The 20,239-nt window shown below is 26.9% G+C and overlaps 1 protein-coding gene across 8 annotated transcripts in view; it reads left to right on the top strand.

The window, feature by feature from the left end:
• The window catches only part of LOC107451382 (uncharacterized), a 59,953-nt gene extending 43,678 nt beyond the window's left edge, over positions 1-16,275 (top strand). For all 8 annotated transcript variants that reach the window (XM_043054756.3, XM_043054755.3, XM_043054754.3 and 5 more), the window contains 5 exons: positions 4,838-4,944; positions 7,633-7,750; positions 8,611-8,666; positions 12,819-13,040; positions 16,011-16,275. In XM_043054756.3, the coding sequence (XP_042910690.2) occupies positions 4,838-4,944; positions 7,633-7,750; positions 8,611-8,666; positions 12,819-13,040; positions 16,011-16,140 (633 nt within the window). In that variant the 3' untranslated portion in view covers positions 16,141-16,275. The remainder of the gene's footprint in view (positions 1-4,837; positions 4,945-7,632; positions 7,751-8,610; positions 8,667-12,818; positions 13,041-16,010) is intronic.
• The last annotated feature ends 3,964 nt before the right edge of the window (positions 16,276-20,239 follow it).

Here is a 20,239-nt window from a genome sequence, read left to right as displayed (position 1 = left end):
ACATTGATTTTTTTGTGCATCATATAGGCTGAACAATGAACCATAAATTGTAGGATTTCCATTTAATCCGAAATGAGAGTAAGAAAGATATTGTAGAATACATTCTACGTTAGGTCTTCCATCAAATCAAAAAGATTTAATCTAACTACATCCACCAATGTAAAAGTTTTATCGATTAACATAATATGGGATCAACATGTACATTTATTTATCTCTGGTTAATTTTAATTATTATATCATGATTACATGTTATTTCTCAAATTTCGTGCTTATTTTTTGTTTTTCTCGTCTGCGTAGGTGAAGATTTTACATACATTAATTGGCATGCATAAAAGCATGGTCTCACGATTTAGGTATCATTTTTAGTTGTTGGTGATGAGCGTGTTAAAAATAATAGTTTGAAAAAATTCATAAAATATTTATTACATAAAAAAATACACATTTAAATAAAAAGCACCTTTTAAATCACGATTTCATTTGGAGAAAAGAAAAAAAAAGAGGTAATATCATGGATTTGAAAACTTGATTATAACAATAAGGGTAAAAAAGGGTGTCAAGTTGTTAACATTTCTAGTGGATCAAGTTATTTTCATATAATATATTAAAAATTTTATATTTAATTTCAGCTGGAAGGATCCATTTTCGTTAAACGTTCCGTTTCCCTCTTCAGTGCTTTAGATAAAAAAAAAAAGTAAATTCTTATGAATCTGTTTTTTCGCTTGCTGGTATTTGTCTTCATTTTAAAAGCAATGTATGTATACATTAAAAAGATTTTGTTGAAATTGTATTCCCAGATAACACAGTGTAAAAAGATAATGTGTCAACGAATTAATGAAGGTAGGAGTTTTAGTTACGTCGCACTAGAGCTGTACATTAGGCTTATCATCCATTTAGACTTAAATCTGAAGGGGTAGGAAATTTTCTCCAGATCCCTATACATTTGGCACAGCAATGTGATCGACCACAGGCCTCTCGATTCCACAGATTTTAATAGCACATATATCGCATGTACTCGGTGGTGTCGAGGATCGAGCACCGCCCCCGTCAAGGACTAGAATGGCCCTTAAAACCCCGATTAGACGGGAACTAAGCTTAAATGAAAAAATCTTGGTCAAAAAATTTGTCGCACTAATGTCAAAATATGAAAAAACAAATATTTAATTTCTCTCTTCTTTTTTTTCCTTGCTGTTGTTGTTAATTTACGTCTCACTAGAGCTGCACACTGGGCTATTGGCGACGGTCTGGGAAACATCCCGGAGGATGATCCGAAGACATGCCATCACAATTTTGATCCTCTGCGGAGGGGATGGCACCCCCGCTTCGGTAGCCCGACGACATGCGCGCGAAGTCGAGCACTTTACGGTAGCACAGTTTAACGAGGACCAATACCGCACACCCTCGGTCCCTACGCAGACTGATCCAAGTGGCACCCGCACACCGACCGCAGCCAGTGATGTTTGACTTCGGTGATCTGTTGGGAACCGTGTCTTAACGATCAGTCCACTGCGGGACCTTTTTTTTCTTAAAGGTGTTTTCCTTACTTAAATCCTTTTCTTTTTTATTTATATGATCTAAATAATTAAAATTTATATTTTATTTTTTACTATATATGATTTTCATAAATAATTTACTTATTGCAATTAAGATTTTATAATTAAGCAATTTCCAGATTATGAAATTCAAGATTCCAAGCTAAATTTAATAAATTTGTAAAAACGTTGTTGTGTGTAAAAACGTCTTTTAATAACAACCAATATTTTAAAACTTCCCACACTAAATTTTATTACGAAAACTAATTATGAGAATTATCTTTTTACCTGTCTTTTGATATGTATATTTTTTTTTCATTAATAAATATTATATACATTAAAGAATCAAGATTGATAAATTTTTCAAAATACTTTAATTCTATTTTTACAATTTATGAAGTTTTTGGAAGGAAAAAAAAAATTAAATCAGTATTTTAAAATAAAGTAAATGTCTCTTTCATGCAGTTAGAACATGGAATTTAAAAGTAGACACATTTCTTGGCAATTATTTTGAAAAAACTTATATACGGTAAACGATTATTGCAAAGTAAGAAATTAATAAATAAATGTTAACAAAATTAACCAAAAATAATCGTTTCTATTTCATGTTGATTGAAGTAGAAAATAATAATTATAATATTGTATATTATAAATTATTTTTTATAAACTCGTATGGCGAGCGATAATTGCAATATAAAAAAATAGTGAATCAATTTTTGCATAATAACAAAAAAATAAATTTTTTAAATTAAAATCTTTGAATAATAATAATTATTAGTATTCGCATATTAACATCCCACTCTAGAGTAGGCTCGAACCTAGGACGCCGTACCCTTGAGGCGAACGCTGTAACCACTACACCACGACTCTTGTTCTGGACAGAGATAATTTAAATTTAAGTATAATGTGTTTTTACGTTATGTTCGTTGCATGTCAAGTTGTGGAAAATTTTTACTTTATTCAGTATTTTGGAAAATTTCTTAATTTTCACCATAGTTTAGTTATATAAGAATTAAAACTCATATTTCCCTTGTCAGTTACTGATAATGAGCCGACTCAATATTATCAACAAGCAAATATTTATAACCAGTTTAATAAAACAAAAATAATTATAAGTATTAAAAATTAAATATGAATTGTAATGAAAATCTGCAATGTTCAGTTTATTCGAATTCAAGTGAGACGTAAAAGATTATCTTTCTTGGGCTCTCACAGGTTCATCCTTTTTGCTTGAAACATTTTTACCACTAAATTTACGTTTATAATCCCAAAAAATTTACGTAAATATAACTATGCAACAAAACGTCAATTTTTCGTTAATAACACGTTTTTAAAAAACGGTCAAAAAATGGATAAAATGTACACGTTAAAATAACGTATTTTAAGCACGTATTTTTAACGAAATATTTAAAGGGAAAACTGATAACGTTAAAATGACGTAATTTTAACGTATACGTTTTAACGAATGAAGAAATGGTGAAAATCATTACGTGAAATTAACGTAATTTTAACGTATGCGTTTTAACGAATGAAGAAATGGTGAAAATCATCACGTGAAATTAACGTAATTTTAACGTATACGTTTTAACGAATGAAGAAATGGTGAAAATCATCACGTGAAATTAACGTAATTTTAACGTAAACCCAAAACCTTATAACGGACGAACGGATTTTTAACGTTTATTTGCCCTTTCATGCTGCATGGGTTAGAACTTTTTGAAGGAAAGGAAGTTGGTAGATTCTTTTGATATAAAAATTATTTCATCCCTAATACTTTTACTCCCTTATTTAATCTACTTTAGTTATGATTCCTGCAGATTATTTATTTTCTATTTTGACAGTTTGATAATTTTATCTGTTTTGCAAAATCTTTGTAATTCGTTATCAATCTTTCTTATGTTAATAATTTTCATTTAACTTTATTTTTAAATGTGGATTTCATGAAACCTTAAATTTTTTTAAGTTAGGGTTCTTTTTAAAAGAAAAATGGTTATACCGAAAAACAAGGTTTTTGATGCTTGAATATTTGGAATTTGCTGAAAATCTGTGCCTTTTAGATAGTCATGTTTTTAATGTATTTAATTCGTTTTTTTTATTTGAGTTTTTGTTTGTAAATTAAACTGAGGCTTCAATGGTCAGCTTTGCTATCTAAGACTTGCTTATTCATATTATTAGCTTTGTTTTTATATAATAATTTAATCCTTTTTATTAAATTTTTTTTTACCAACTAGAACCTGTTTCAAAAATGCTATATTTACTGAATTGTTGATCTGTTAATGATACAGTAGAAGATTTATACTATTTAATTCTATAAAATGCAATTCTCGGTGAACCACATTAACTTAATTAAAGCAAATTTAAACTGATAAATTTGTTGGATTTTATTTCTAATTCTTCTGATAATCTTAATCTTTTTTTATGAATTAATACTTAAATGCATATTTTTGTGTTACAAAATATTTGCATTTTAAAATTAATTGAATTGAATATCAAGATGTATATCGCCCTATTTAGTAGTTAAGTTTAATGATATGCGAAATTATCAATATTACTGACAATTCTACATAATACAAAGACTAATGTTTGAAGGTTTGCATTATATAGAACTTTCAGGGATGAGAGCTTTTTCCTGCTTTTTGGTGGAATTCTGCTTGTATTTTAATTTAATAAAGAATATCTTTAATTTTTTTTATAATAAAGTTCCGCTTTTTCAAGTTTTTGAAAAAGGGATTTATTTGTGGTAATTTTTCTTACCTATGAAAACGTGATTTAAAATTGCATTTAAGTAAATCTGAAACGTTACTTTGAAATTCTTATTTACACGATTTAAAATTATGAATCGCAATTCATACCTGTGTGGTTAAGAAATATTACATTCAGATTCATATTTAGGCAATTTTAAAATCATGTATCAAGGTTTGTATTCCCATAGTTTAAAAAATAAATTCTGCACATCGATATTTTTTATTAAAATGTTGATAATAATAATTATATGCATATATACTTCACGTGTGCACTTTTTCCTCCCTAAAATTTCTTGTATTTTTTCAATAACCTAAATGTGTTTTGCACTTAGCATTTTTGAACTTCTATTTTCAGCATTTTTACCAAACTCATCCCTGTTTATTTTATAGCAATAAAACAGCAGTTTTTTATTTTTATTTTTTTGCATTTTACACCCAATTTATGAATTGATTCATAAATTATTTCATGTTTTGCATGTTTCTCATCCATATAAAATTTCATTATTATTATTATTGTATGATTTGTTGTTGATTATTTTTATTGGACATATTAAATTTTTCAAGGGAAAATTACCTCTGCATTGGGCAGTATTGGCTAATCATTGGGAAATTGTAAAGTTGCTATGTGATTATGAGACAGATGTAAATGCAATGATTAAGAAAAATGATTGGTAAAATAGTTTATTTTCTTGTTTTAATTGATCCTTTGATTTTAATTTACTGTTTGATTTTAAGGATTTTCATAAAATTAGACTATTTTAATTTTGTTTTTGTTTTTTTGTGTTTTTGTTTGCCTTTTTAATGCAGGCAAATCCTTAAAATGGAAAAAAAAGTGAGAAATCCAGTTAAAAAATATTAATTTCAACTACAAAAAATTTCCAATTTTTTGTTGTTTTGCTGCTTAGGATGTTGAAAAATCATCATGCTGCTAAAAATTTTCTATCATGCACCTTTCAAAATTTATAAAAACTATTCCTAATTAACTTTAAATCCAGAGATAGATTAGTAACCAGAAGCTGCTAATTTTTTTAATGTAGCTTTTTGGGTGAGGGAGGGAGTCATTCATAAATTAATTTTTGTCCAGTTATGCATTGTATCAACTAAACTAAGGTTTCCATTGTCGGTTTTGGTATCTAAGTTTTTAATATTTATATTAACAGTTTTATGTGTGTGTTTGTTACTTAATCTTATTAAATTAAAACTTTATTTTACTAGCATTGAAAATTTTTACCAATGTGTATTTTCTTAAAAATATTGATATTATTTTGTTAAAAGTTAGGAAAAAAACTTGCAATTATTTTTATAAATTGTTACATATTGTACTTTTGACCCCATAAAGCATTATTGTGTTAATAATTTTTAGTTAATTAATTTTTAAGTTCTAAATTTTGCTACATATTTTATATATGCTAGATTTATGTATGTATGTATATCCTTCCAGCACGCACATCTGCCCAATTTTAAGACAAATTCGGTTTTTTGATGAATTTTGTTTAGCAGATCACAGCTGTGATGTTTGATGGTTTTTTCTATTCTGACTTTCAACCCTTTCCCACGTCATGGAATGTACCAACAGAAAGTCGCATGATAATTTTTATTTTTAGTCAAAGTTTTGTGTTACTTGATTGCTAGTTTGTAAAATTTACTGCACGCAGGTAGTCAGTGAAAATTTGAAAAATATTTCTTTCTCAAATGTTTTGTAATTTTGTGTTAATAGTCGGTGTGTATTATTTTAATTTGTATAAATTCGGATCTATAATTTTTGTATAGGTTTTGATTGCTAAACAATATGTACAATCAACTGATTTCCCCCGCATTCTTTGCGAATTGTCTGATGAATCAAAGGAAGAGAAGGAAACATTTTGGATTTGAGATCGATAGTAATAATAAATTGATAGATTGAATAAATAAAAATATTAAAATTTTATTTTTCTTGACTTTCAACGAAGTAAAGTTTTTTTTATGGATGTAAGTAATGTTAAATTCACATATTTTCCTATCAAGATTTCTTTGATTAATATTCAACTGTCTTGAATTTTAAAATATAGTTATCAATTAACAGGTTTTAATTTATCTATAATAAAATAGAACATTGCTTTTCTACCGAACTAATATAAGCATTTAAGAAATTTACTTTCATTTGAATGTGAACAATAAGTTTAAGAATGTATTTTGCTACAATAAGTGTTAATTTTTCATTTCTTGACAAATTTATTATCAATATTCATACATTTTTGTCATTTTTAGTACCAATAATGGTAGTATGACAGCTGTCGTTAGAAATACGACACACGATCACTCATGTAAAATTGCTGAGCATGCGTGCTGGAAGAATATCTATCTATCTATTAAGCTTATTACTTTTCTTCGTTTTTCTCTCTTTTCTTTTTTATCATTTTTGTCTTTATTGTGCTATATACACAAATAGCGCAATATATATAACTATCCCATAATGTCACAAGAATTTATTAAAGATGTGAATTTTTTTTTTTTTTAATTTAAAACTAATTTGGACATTTTTAGATGTTCATAAAGAGAAATCATGCATTATTGAATCTATGCACCTTTAGTTTAACATAACTTATATTTGAATCAAAAAAGACATTATTTGATTAATCCTTGTTCTTGTTTCGAGAACGGGAACCATAGTATGTCCATTGCTGTACTTTATTCGTACTTAATCTATCTTTTTTTGCTTCAGTCTATGTATCATAAAGTATATCCTATTCTCCTTTTGAATGATTTATATTTATTATTGTTAATTACGTTCAAAGCATTTTAGAAACTGTTAAAATGAATAGATAATATTTAATTACTATGCAATCAATAAATATGCTTTGAAAATTTTCCTCTCTCTTTCTCTCTTTTTTTTTTCTTTAAAGAAAATTACAAAATTGTTTTGCTTTCATTATATTATAAAAAATTAACAAAGGACCTTTCTATATCAGTATATTTCACTTTATTATTAAATCTTGGCAAAAAAGTTTTTGGACAGAAAATATTGATTATTCCAAAAATTAAATTATTAAGCAAACAAAGATGTGTTTCAATTTTTTCCCTGCCTTTTGAAGGGTTTAATTCTAGCTACTCTGGTTTCCTAACTGCTTAAAATATTTACAAATTCTTACTGAATAAAATCTTATCTAAATTAACAACTGAAGTTAATATTCTATTGTTAATGAACAAACGTTTTAAATAGTTTTGATGCGCTTTAATTCAATTATTGATTTCATGAACTTAAACTTAAATACCTGTGAAGTTTAAAACAACCATTAATTGCTGCATATCCATTCAATAGCTCAACGAAAAGATTTTTTTTAGACTTTTATTACTTACACTTGATTTTGTGCTTATTTTAGGATGACTGCACTTGATTTAGCAGTTACGAAGAATCATTATAAAATTGTTGAAGTATTAATAATGTATGGTGCACTTCATGCTGAAGAAATTAAAAATATTGCTGCTCAAACAATTCAAGTGAGTACATAATTATTTAATCCTTAAAAAAATACTCATTGAGTACTTAATTGGTCCTTCCTACATTGCTTTATTGTACCATGCATACACAATATACTTTGGTGTATGCATGGTGCAATTCTTCAATGTATTGTATAGTTTATACAATAATAATTTTTACTCCTTGATTATAATAATAAATTGCTATGTTCATCAACATTGTTCTTTCTACATTGTTTTATTGTACCATGCACCCAGAGTGTACTCCTGTACTATAACATGGTTCTTCCTACATAGTTATGTTATTTCTTATTTTATTACCGGCATTCAACAGCCAACCCAAGTCTGAGTTTACAACTTTCAATGTTTAACTCTATAGTCTTCTAATTTTGAATCCAACGCAGAAGAACAAGGAACTCTTGGATCGAGCCTCAAGACAAACTGGCATTTACGGAGGACTCTTTGATGAGACTAACATCCTGCATTTGCATTAATGGAGAGAAAAACCCTCCTATGGTTAGTCTGATGGCAAAAGGATTCTAACCCATGATTCGTCTTCCACTGATGATATTTTACATCAAGACTGTGGTATGGGAGCAGAATTCATATCAACCAGCCACTGCTGGGATTCAAACCTGGGTCACCTCTTTGGAAGGCAAATGCTCTATCCCCTAAGACTCCGCAGCTCCATGCATTTACAATTTACTCCTGTACTATAATAATAATTTTTCTACAAACTTGTTAGTAATTTTACTATTTTTCTTCTAAGCCCTATATTTAAATTTGAAAAATATGTCAAAAGTGTCTGTTTTTGCAATATCTGTCTTCAAGTTACATTTTCATTTATTAATTCTACTGATTTCAAAATATTTAAATTTCAGCAATGGTTTCGAAATCATCACTTTATAAAACAAATCTATCAGAATCTTCATACAAAGTAAGTAGATTTTTGCTAAAATTAACAAATTGCATTGCATTTGGAAAAGACTTTTTTCAAATATAATTTCATATTTATCTTTTTTATTGCAATAAATGGAAAGAAAAACATTTTATTTGGAATTTGTTAAAGCCTATTAATTTTTGGTGTTTTTAACAATTTTATGAACATTTAAATGATTAAACTAAAATCTTACTTAAATATTTTCAAATTTTTTCCTTCACCAACTCTTATAAAAAAATTAAATATTAAGTGTGAAAATTTCTATATGTATAACTGAACTATTTTCTCAATTCGTTAACTTTTGCACCCTTAAATAATATTTCTCATTAAAACATTCATTTTTATTATTTAATTATATTTTTTGCTTAATACTACAAAGAATAAAAAATAATATGCATTAGACATGTTTTGTAATTGTATATTTTTTTTTAATGAAATGTAAGTGTAATTTCATTATTATCCCTTGTCCTTACCACACATTGCTGCGGAAAAAATCTTTATCCGGAAGTTTCCGGAAATTCAAGGTCCAAAAGTTTCAAAAAATCATCAATCACATTTATGTATGAAAATTCTTATATATTTTATTTAAAAATATTAGAACTAGTATTTATATTTGGCATCTCTTTCATTTATAAATATTTTTTCTGGTAGAATAATAAATTTGATTAGACATAAAAGTAAACTTATACATAATTATTCATTTAAATTGTATTATCCAAAGTAAGAATATGCTAGTATTAAATTAATATATATGGCTGTGGTCAGTGTGCGGGTGAGTGACCACTTGGATCAGTCTGCGTAGGGACCGAGGGTGTGCAGTATTGGTCCTCGTTAAACTGTTCAACCTTAAAGTGCTCGAATTCGCGTGCAGGTTGTCGGGCTACCGAAGCGGGGGTGCCATCCCCTCTGCAAAGGATCAAAATTGTGATGACATGTCTTCGGATCATCCTCAAGGATGTTTCCCAGACCGTCGCCAATAGCCCATTGTGCAGCTCTAGTACGACGTAAATGAACTACTAGTACTACTCATTTAAATTATGCTGCATATAATTTATTTAGAATTTCATGGTTTTGAAAACATCAATGATTTAAATTTATAAGGACATTAATATTTCAAAATGTGTAATTAATTATGTTACTCATGAAATTTTCAGAATTTTTGAGTTGGGCTTACAATTACCTCTGATTTCTGAATTTTTTAATTGTTACAGAGAAAAATGTGCACAGAGATAAATGCATACATATTCTTAGTATATTTTGTTTTGCACATCTTTTTGTATGTGTTCCCACTTTTGTGTAATTACTGTCCCAAGTATAAAAAGTGCTAAAAAAACTATAGAGCGCTTTAGTTTAATCATTAGATAAATACAACTTCTACTAACAACGTTCTTCTTTACAGGACAGTGAAGTTTAATTGCAGTACTATTTCTTTTAGAGTCAATAATCTTAATTTCACCTTAAAAAATCTGTGGGTGACTTTATTGACTGTAATTACTGTCCTTCTATTTTTCTTCTAAGAAAGTGCAGCTAGTAAAAAAAAATTTGATTTGCAGAAAATGTAGTTTTATTTTCATGAAATATGGATAGTTTATTTAAGGAAATGAAATAGTTTTTCATCTATTTGTCCAAATCTGTTGCTTTGTGATGACTGTCTCCACCAAAAATTACCTATAGGCATGGGTTTGTTTTATTTTTAAAAAAAAATTATGTGTTTGATTCATTAGGTTATGTTGTTACATATTTAGTTTTCTTTTTTGTCAGATTTCAAACAATAATAAAAATACATTATTATTTGACAGCAAGAATATGTTAGTTAATGTAGGAATACTAAATTTTAGAACTTGAGAGCAAATTTATGATTGTTATTAATATTATTGGGTAAAGTTAAAATAATCTTCGTCATCATCAATGGCTCGATTGCCCAGGGTGGGCCTCCACCTTCTCAAGAAGTTTTTCCAGGCTAACCTTTTTACTGCTAGTGTTTTCCAGTTTTTAAGACTAAAAGGTTTTTTTCTAAGCCATCTATCCATCTCAAATTCGGCCTGCCCCTTTTTCGTGTGCCAACTGGTCTGGCATTGATAACTCAGGCGTGGTCTTCGTCCATTCTGATAAAGTGGCCTGCTCATTTTATTCTTTGTCCTTTAATAAAGTTAATAATGTCAGGTTCATTATATAAAGCTCTAGATTTGTTCTTCTAAGTCACACACCATTTGTTTAAATTACTTTAAAAATGCTTCTCAAGACCTTTTTCTCAAAGATACCCAACATAACCTCATCCTTACAAGATATGGTCCAGGTTTTGCAAGCATATGTTGAAATATGTTAAAATGAAAATATGTTAAAATTTTTGATGTTATGTTATGTGAAAATATGTTTTAACATTGATGAAAATATGTTAAAATTTTTATTAATTACATTAGATTTTATGTGTTTTTGAATTCCATTAAAACATTATTATCTTACAAGTGTTCAAATAGTTATGAACGCATTCTGTTTTGTGTTCTTGCCATAGTTTGATTTAGAAAATCAAAATATTAACTTAGTAAAATAAAATTGAATAGCTAAAAAATTAGTTTATTTATTTTTTAAAATTTTTCATTGGAAATTTACTTAAAATTTTTGTGTCTCCTTATTAAGAATTTAGCAGCTTAGAATGTTTGCACAATCGTTTAAGTTATAATTCCAACAACATTAATATCTGAATTTTGTAATTTTGATTTTTTTTTTTACTCTAGACATTTCTAAATTTTAAATAAATTGTATAGATATAGGTGACAAAAAGAAGATAAAGATTAAAACTTTGACCCAAGTGAAAAGTTAACTGAAATTTTTAAGAGTTGTTTGGATGAAAAGTTCTTTTTGGTCCCATTCACAAGATATAAAAAAAATGAAGATGCCACCAATGCCAATTTAATTTCTTCCCATCTTTAAACTATAGCCAATTCAATTGAAAAATACAACTTATATTTTAAAGGGTAAATGCGCTTCAATGAAATTAAGCAAAATGAGCTTCACATTGTGCCAGGGCAAACAAAATCATTATTTAAACTAGAAAATGAATGCTTATTCTAAACTACTCAAAACATAGCAAATTTCTTTTTCGTCAGGATGGCTACATAAAAGAAATACAATTCAAGCAAAATAAATGTTTTTATCTGCTAGTCATTGAGGTCTAGTTTTATTAGTAGTTTAAGTTTTACTGTTTATTAAGTTATACTCTTAGTAATTTCAACTAAATATATTTAAAATTGCATTTCAAAATAAAGTTCTAGAGTAATGCAGGGTTGCCACTCAAATCTGGAAAAAAAATTTGATGTGCTTTCCCTGTACATATTATAAATAATATATTAAGAGGGAATACAACAACTACTGTTCTCTTGTGTTAGCTATATTAGGCTAACTATATTTGTTAGTTTCAACAACTTAGAGAAGAAAAAAAAGAACAGCTGAACATACTTAAATAATGCTATAGTAAATGAAATAGTTTAGTATAGCTGAAATATCCCATAGATTATGTTTTGAGTGGTCACCATTTCATAAAAGATGAAAAAAGGAAACAAAATTCTCTGTATTTTCCCAGTTTAAAAAAAATCAAAATGCCGTGCATTTTCCCTGTTATTTAGGTGATTTTTAATTACCCTGTATTTTCCGAGTTCTTCCTGTGGAGTGGCAATCCTGTAATTGGAAGCAGTTAAACATGCTTTCCAACCCTTTCAGGGTTGCCACTCAAATCTGGAAGGAAAAAAAATCCCTGCGTTTTTCCTGTACATATGTTGAGAGGTAACAAGAATTAGTGTGCTCTTGTGTGAGATATATTGGGCTCTAACTATACTAGTTTTACTCGCTAGAACAACTTAGAGAAAAAAAAGGAACAGCTTATATTACTTAAATAATGCTATAGTAAATGAAATAGTTTACACATGAAGTGGTCACCGTTTTTTAAAAAGACGAAAATAAGAAACAAATTCCCTGTATTTTCCCAGTTTTTAAAGAAAAAAATTTAAATTCCCTGTTATTTTAGAGGATTTTTAAATTCCCTTATTTCCCTGTGGAGTGGCAACCATGCCTTATAATATCATCTGTGAGTGCCTGTCATTGATGTAGTTCATCTATTTACTCAGCTTTTTCTTTTCCCTTCTTTTACAACAGACTGATTGGTTCTGAAAGCAAAGAAATTTCAGGAAAATATTCTTTTCTGAAGAGTGAAGATGGAAACAAGGACATAAAATGTTTGAAAGGACTGCATGAGAATAATAGTGAAATTCAAGATGTAAGAAATCCTGGGTTTGCATCCAGCATAATAGAAAACAATTCTAGCAAAGGAATGTCTATTGAGAAATCAACTGTTATCATTCAGCGAGCGTGGAGACAGTAAGTTGTACAAGTGATAAAATCTCTTTATAATTTCCTTCAAAGATACATTTTTTTTAAAAATTAAATTACAAAATTTACCTTATTCTTATATTTTTTCAATTATGCTTATTATTTTTCAAAATATACCTGATTCTTTTTCAATTACTTTGACACTTGACTGCCTTTTATTATGGTATCTTTTTTTAGTACTTTACATTTTTGAAATGGTCAATTAATTATACATAGCTGCCAACTCTACTGGTTTTTCGAGTACACTACTGGATTTTGTCAGTTTTTCCTGGTCTACAGGTTTAATAAAAATTCATCTAGTTTTTTTTTATTTTAGAAAATTCCCTAAAATTTAATAAGTTTCCTTTAAAAAAAATCCCTATTGAAATAAAATTTTTGTACAGATGATTGCTTCAATATTTAAATAAGTATTACTAATAAATAAAGAAGTTAACCTCATTTAAAGAAATTGGTTCAAAACTTTTTTTTGTTCTAAAATGTTCAATTTATTTTCATTCAGATCTCTCTTCTTAAATTAATTAAAACAATTTTTAAACTGTCTTTGTTGAATTAAATGCCTATTAATATTCGAAATGTTGAGTAAACATGATATTTAGCATTTCAAGCATGTTTAATGTCAATCATAACTGGAAGATATTGCAGTCTTTCTATTTTGATGACTATAAAAATCCCTAAAATTCCCGATGTGTAAAATATTTTGTACATTACGCAACAATCATCATGAAATTTATATTATTTGGATTTTTTCCTATCCATGTTGGCAGCTATATATATAAGTTACAAATTATTTTAAAATTGGTAGAATAGTTCTTGAGAAAAAAACTAAAACTATTTAGCCAATATCTCTTAAATTTTGTATTTCTGCATTTAACTTCAAATAGTTTAAAATTATGTAAAAAAAATTTTATACCTTACAACTTAAAATTTTTGTCAACCATTATTTGAATAAAATAATAATTATTAAAAATTATTCTTTTATTCAAACTATTCTTTAAGAAACAAGTTTCATTTGTAAGTATAAGTGTTTTTTTTATTGCCAGTTTTAGATCTGTAACCAAAAACACAAAAGTTATATAAACATGAAGAAGTCCAAACTTTAGACCATTGTCCTGAAATTAATAAAACTATATTTTCAGATTTCAGTTGCCCTTAGATGCTCTAAGTCCAAATCTATTAAAAAAAGACCTTATTATTCAGAGAAAGTTTGTTGTCTGATTTTATTACTAAAGCATAGCTGCTAACTCTACTTTATTTTGACAGTTTCTCCTGGTGTACTGATTTAATAAAAATTCTACTGACTTTTGTACATTTTAGAATATTCCCAAAAATTGAGTAAGTTTCCTAAAAAACTCCCTATTAAAACAGAATTTTTGCACGGATTATTGCTTGCTTGAATATTTAAACATTTTCATTTATTACTAATATATAATGAAACAAGCCTTGTTTATAGAAATCAGTTGAAAACTTTTTTGTTCTAAATTATTCCGCTTATTTTTATTCAGAACACCCTTTCTAAACTAATTAAAAATTCTTCATTATTTCTTATGAATTAAATGCCTATTACTATTCAAAATAATGAGTAAACATAATCCCCATCTCTTTAACCATATCTAATGCCAATCATAAATGGAAAATATTTCAGTTTTTCTATTTTGATGTCTAAAAAAATTCTTATGTGTAAAATATTTAGTACATTATGCAAGAATGATCTTGAAACTTATATTATTTTGTAAAATCCACTGGATTTTTTTCAATCAATGTTGTCAGCTATGCTAAATTAATTGTTAATACAGATTAAATAACATATTTGAGATTAATTAAGGGAACCACTAAGATTGTTTTAGTACCAAAAATCCCATCATTAGAACAGAAGTTATTTAGAGTGATGTCTTTTCTTTCTTTTTTTTTAGCAAAATAATCATTAATCTATCTGATTAAATTTTGACATTGTGTTTAAAATTCTGTATTACTCATTGCATTGAATAAATTGTTTTTATGAAAAGTTCAGGTTTACACAGGCTCATTGAAGTACATTTCATTGGGGCTTAAAAGATCTGGGAAATGAAAAGTTTGGGTAACATTTGCAAAATTTTATTTTCTAAAAAATATTTTTTTACATAAAATATTTTCTAATTTTTTCTTAAATTAAGCATAATTTATTTTTGAAACTAAAATTTCTTTGTACAAACTTAGTAAATTTTTGAATGCAAGCATACTTAATTGACCTCATGACACATTTTTATGAATATTTGTTTATTTTTGTATTTAAAAATTATTTTAAATGCTAGAACTTTATTTTATTTGGAATATTTTTTCGACGCAAATACGGCATAACCTCGATTGATCGTTTTGCACAGGGCTGTGCTACGTGAACAATAGATATGGGCAAATGACAAATTCAAACATAAAATATTTATTAATGACTAAATATTGTGTGAAAAATATTAAAGAAGTAACGAACTTGAAAATAAATGATTTTATAATAAATATGAAAAAATTTTAGTAGTGAAAATTACGTATTTATTCCAAAAATATCATTTAAACAATATAAAAATCAATATATCTATAAAGAATAGGTTTCACTAAAACAAGTAATACAAAAAAAAAATTCCTAATCAAGTCAATTCCTACTTAGGTCAACAAAGAAAATTTCATATTTTAGTTACTTTTTATTAATTAATTAAAAAAATTTCTCCTTTATAAAATTAAAATTTGAAAAAACTGTGTTTACATCAAGTGTCATCATCCACTTCAAGTTTAAAAAAGTGTATTTGAAGTTGAGTGGACGAATAAAAAGTATTTAACGATTGAAAATTTGAACAAGATATAGGGAGAGTTTGAACTAATAGTTATCTTTTTAGTATTGATTAAAATTTTAGAATCAACAACTGATGAAAAAGAAATTGTCATAACTCAATTTCATTTGACCAACACATGATATTTATTATTTTCTTTCAGATATTTAATGAAAATGAAGTTTGTGAAGATGCAGGCAACTATTCAAAGGACATTTAAAACCATAGATAAACGAATTGAAGCTGAAAAGCAGTGGTGTATAAAACTTCAGTCATTTTTTGAACAATGGTAGGCGAGAATTAACAATATATTTCAATTCTGTGCAATTACTCTACTTGATACTGTGTGCCAAAAGTACTGTACTTTATTTTTCTATTGTTATTTTTTTATTGTATTGTTATTAAATAAACATCATTGAAATGTGAAATTTTTAATTTTGATGTAAAATTTCTTTCTTGAACCAGGGGTCTGTTTAGAAGAAATTTAGGTCTGTTAAATGACCCTTCACAAAATATCTTTTCATAAAAACGGACCTTTCACAAGAGACACTCTAAAGACATTTGCATATTTTTGTAATTGGGCGGGAAAAATTGACTGATGCTGAGTGTTCAGCTATTAATAGATATTTTTTAATCTACTGGAACTCGACGTATATTACTCCAATACTTTGTTAATCATGTTTTTCTGCTTTAATTCTAAGGCTAAGTTTGATCTCATTTCATTTATAAACTCCAAATATAGTATTTTAAGAAAATATTTCTACTTCTACAAACATCGTGTGTACATTCTTATTGATATTAAATGATTTTTTTTGTAAATAAATAATTGAGCAATATATTATTCATAAAATTAATTGATAAAATATTGTGTAAATAAAAATTAACTTATATCAATTTTTTAAAAAAACTGCTATAAATTTAAGAATTGTTTAAGTTTACTTAATGTGTAACAGGTGATACATTACTAAGTTGTGTTATTTAAAATATGTCAATTGAAACTATTAAAAATTTGAGTGATTTTGTTTCCATTATTCGCCCCGAAATGAATATTCTGTGTTGTGCAGTATTTGCTAAATACCAAATATTTGTATGTTGCATCTCTAATTTAGTAGCAGCAATAGCTCTTTATTTTTGAAAATTTAAATTTTTTTAATTATAATTTTATAGTATTGAGCATAATCTTGTATCAATTTACAATTTGAAAACTCCTTGAAAAGGTTTTTTTGCAATAACAAGACCCTATTTGCACAAATTCACAAAATAGGACCCTGGTTGAAAGAATGTGACTTAACGCTCATTTTATATTCACAAATTATGAGTAATTTTTTCACAATTTTACAAAAACAGGACCTTTCACAAAATGTCTGGACAGACCTCTGCTTGAACATTATCTCTAGATGTGCCGCTCTACAGGCCACAGGAATGTAACTACTGAGTTGAAATTTGGCATGCCGGGCGGCAATTGTTTTTGAACTTAACATAGATTTTTTATTCGAATTTCAATTTGGTCTAAAGTTATTATAATTTTAAGTGCTATTTTTCCTCACTTTTTTTTGGCTTTATGTTACATTTTGCTTTGCTGCTCAGAATCTATAAGACTTAAAATGTACAAGTTTGATGGAGAGAAAAAAATTTAATTTGATTGTTAGCTGTTAAAACTTGTGAGGAAAAAAACAAATCGCCGGATTTTGTTATTAACTCACTATCATTCCTGATTTAACAAGAATTTGTTTTCTGAAAAAATTGCATAGTTTTTTGTGATTTTTTTTAATTAAATTATTGACTATTTATTTTAATTCCATAGAAAATCTGTGTGGCATGTGTTAACTGAGAGTAAATTTCTGAAATTCGGTGGTTTAAAACTGTGCATGAAAAGTGTGCAAAACCTTTTGGACAAACCAACATCCTCACCGAATCCAGGCAGTTATCGAGTTCAGATAAGGTGTTACACTATATTAAAATATAGCTTTTTGAATAAAATAAGTTATTAAAGCTTAATAAAAGTTAAAATTAAAGTTTAAACTTTTCCCTATTAATAAAAAGTTGTACATCCATAAATAATGATGCTTGCAAAAACCTTAATTCTACAGTACTGTTTATTCTACAGTAGTAGTTAACTATGCTTTATTTCTCATAATTCATCAATAGTATAGCTACAGATATACTTAAAACTCTTTTAAAATAAAATTCTGGCTGATATCTTACATGCAGTCATGTTTGAAAAATATTTAAATAAACTCTTCAAAAAAATTTTACCTTGGTATTATTCAAAGGATCTCTTTATTTTAATCATCAGGTGTAGTCATAAGTAATCTTGCAGCTTACTACTGGTTTTTAGAGAATAGACTGAAGGCTAAGCTTTAGAGAATAATGAATGATATCTGATATTTATTTATTATTCATAGGTCATTTTGAATGCTTATACTATATAATTATTCTCTGAATAACTATTTCTCTGATTCTAAAATCAAAAGTGTTGCATGTGACTGTCAAATTGCACACCAGTGAGAAAAAAACATAAAACAGTTAAAAATCGATCACAAAAAGAAATGAATGATAAAAATTAAGAATGATTTATTATAAAACTTAATATACATGCTCATAATTAGCATTATTGTTCTAAAAAACTTAAAGTACACTTGATTTCAGGAAATAATCAGTACACAGCTAAAATTAAATGAATTAAAGAAAAAACTCTTTTTCATGTTTTTTCCTCTAGAGTTTTGTTAATCATTAATCATTATAGTACAAAAGAAAATTTTAAATTGATTTATAATACTCTATATTCAATTACTGTTTTGTCAAAAAGTTCAGCAAACAAATTATCAAACTTTTACCACAAAGATTAAAAAAATCAAGTCTAAATTCTCAAGGAATTGTTGGAAAAACTGCTTTCATTAAATGCTACTAAAAAAAGCAAATTATTATCATAATCATTATTAATTAACAAATAATTATAAAGATTATTGTTGTAAAAGTTCAGCTTAAACTAACATCCATGTAGTAAAATTTGCAAATTTAAGGCCCTTAGAAATTATACATTAATATTTGAAACAAGTTTAGAAAGAGCAGCAACTTTCTCCATTCGCTTTTGAAAAAGAAAATTAAGATGAAAAACAATGTCTAGGGTTTCTGTTACCGGCCAATGGTGATGATGACTTTTGAATTTCCTAAATAAAATAGTTTTAGCTCATTATTTATTAATTATACTGAATTAAATTATTTTTTTAGTAAAAAGTTAGTAGAGTTTTAACATTTTACAGTTTATCCTGATTTTAAAGCATTTTCAAATGTCTTAGCGCCAGCAACATACAATAATCAGAGAAAAGATTTTTTTGAGGCACTGTAGCACAAATAAATTATAGTACAAATAATGAAAATGGACAATGATAAGTTACATAAAAAAAAGTTCCATTAGACAAACAGACACTATTCTAACTATAAACATCTCAACTTCAATAAAAGATTTAAAACAACAAAACTTCATATTGCATCAAAAATATACATACATATTTCACAAAAATTAATCATTAAATGTAATTAAAACACTAATAAATCATAAAAAGATCTTAATATCAAAACTCAAAATGAGTAAACAGATCTCTTAAATCACTTAGAGAATTGTTTTATAGAGTTGAACGCACGGCTTAAACAGTCAGTCATAATACTGTAAAAATGATGCTTAGCTTTAATAAAATAGAACTCTAATTTATTAAAAAAATTAGATAAATTTGAATTATTATTCGATCACATTAAGTGAAAGAAATTATTTTTAAAAGCAATAAAATAATACCTTGATTAGTTGAGGGCAATATAATAAGAATTGTACTAATTTAATTTTGTTAACTGAAATAATTTCTTTTTCCAGTTATAATGATTTTAAATATTTTACACTGTCCAAAATAACTGAATAGATAAGTGACTAAAATGTGAATCTCATTTTAAATGAAAGCATATTCATTAGGCTAATTAAATTTAAAATAGGTGATCAATTATTTAAAATTTTAATGACCTAAACATTTACTGGAAAAACAATATATTTGTAAAATATTTTGCCTAAACCAAGCATTTGTGGAATATCAATAATCTAGAAATAGATTTAGAGTTTCAGTGGACCTTCTCTATACAGAAGGAGATAGAAATGTGTGATTTGCTATGTTTTGTGAAAGTAAAAAATATTCAATTGTTATAAAATGTAAAATTATTTATAAACAGGGTGCATTGCGTTTTTAAAAAAAGAGTTTATTTTCGACTTAAGTTTTTCAAAAGTCCTTAAAAGGTGCTTTTTTTATTGGTTGTTTTTAAAAAGTACTTAATTTCCTCTTTAGATAACGAGATATTTTTCTTTACCATGCCAATTTTTGTCATGAATTAACTAAAAAGCATGGTTTT

Source organism: Parasteatoda tepidariorum, chromosome 5, assembly GCF_982258835.1.
Source record: "Parasteatoda tepidariorum strain Cologne lab strain chromosome 5, Ptep-v5.0, whole genome shotgun sequence".
Lineage (NCBI taxonomy): Eukaryota > Metazoa > Arthropoda > Arachnida > Araneae > Theridiidae > Parasteatoda > Parasteatoda tepidariorum.
Note: the sequence above shows the minus strand (reverse complement) of the source record. Positions and strands in the feature narration are given on the sequence as shown.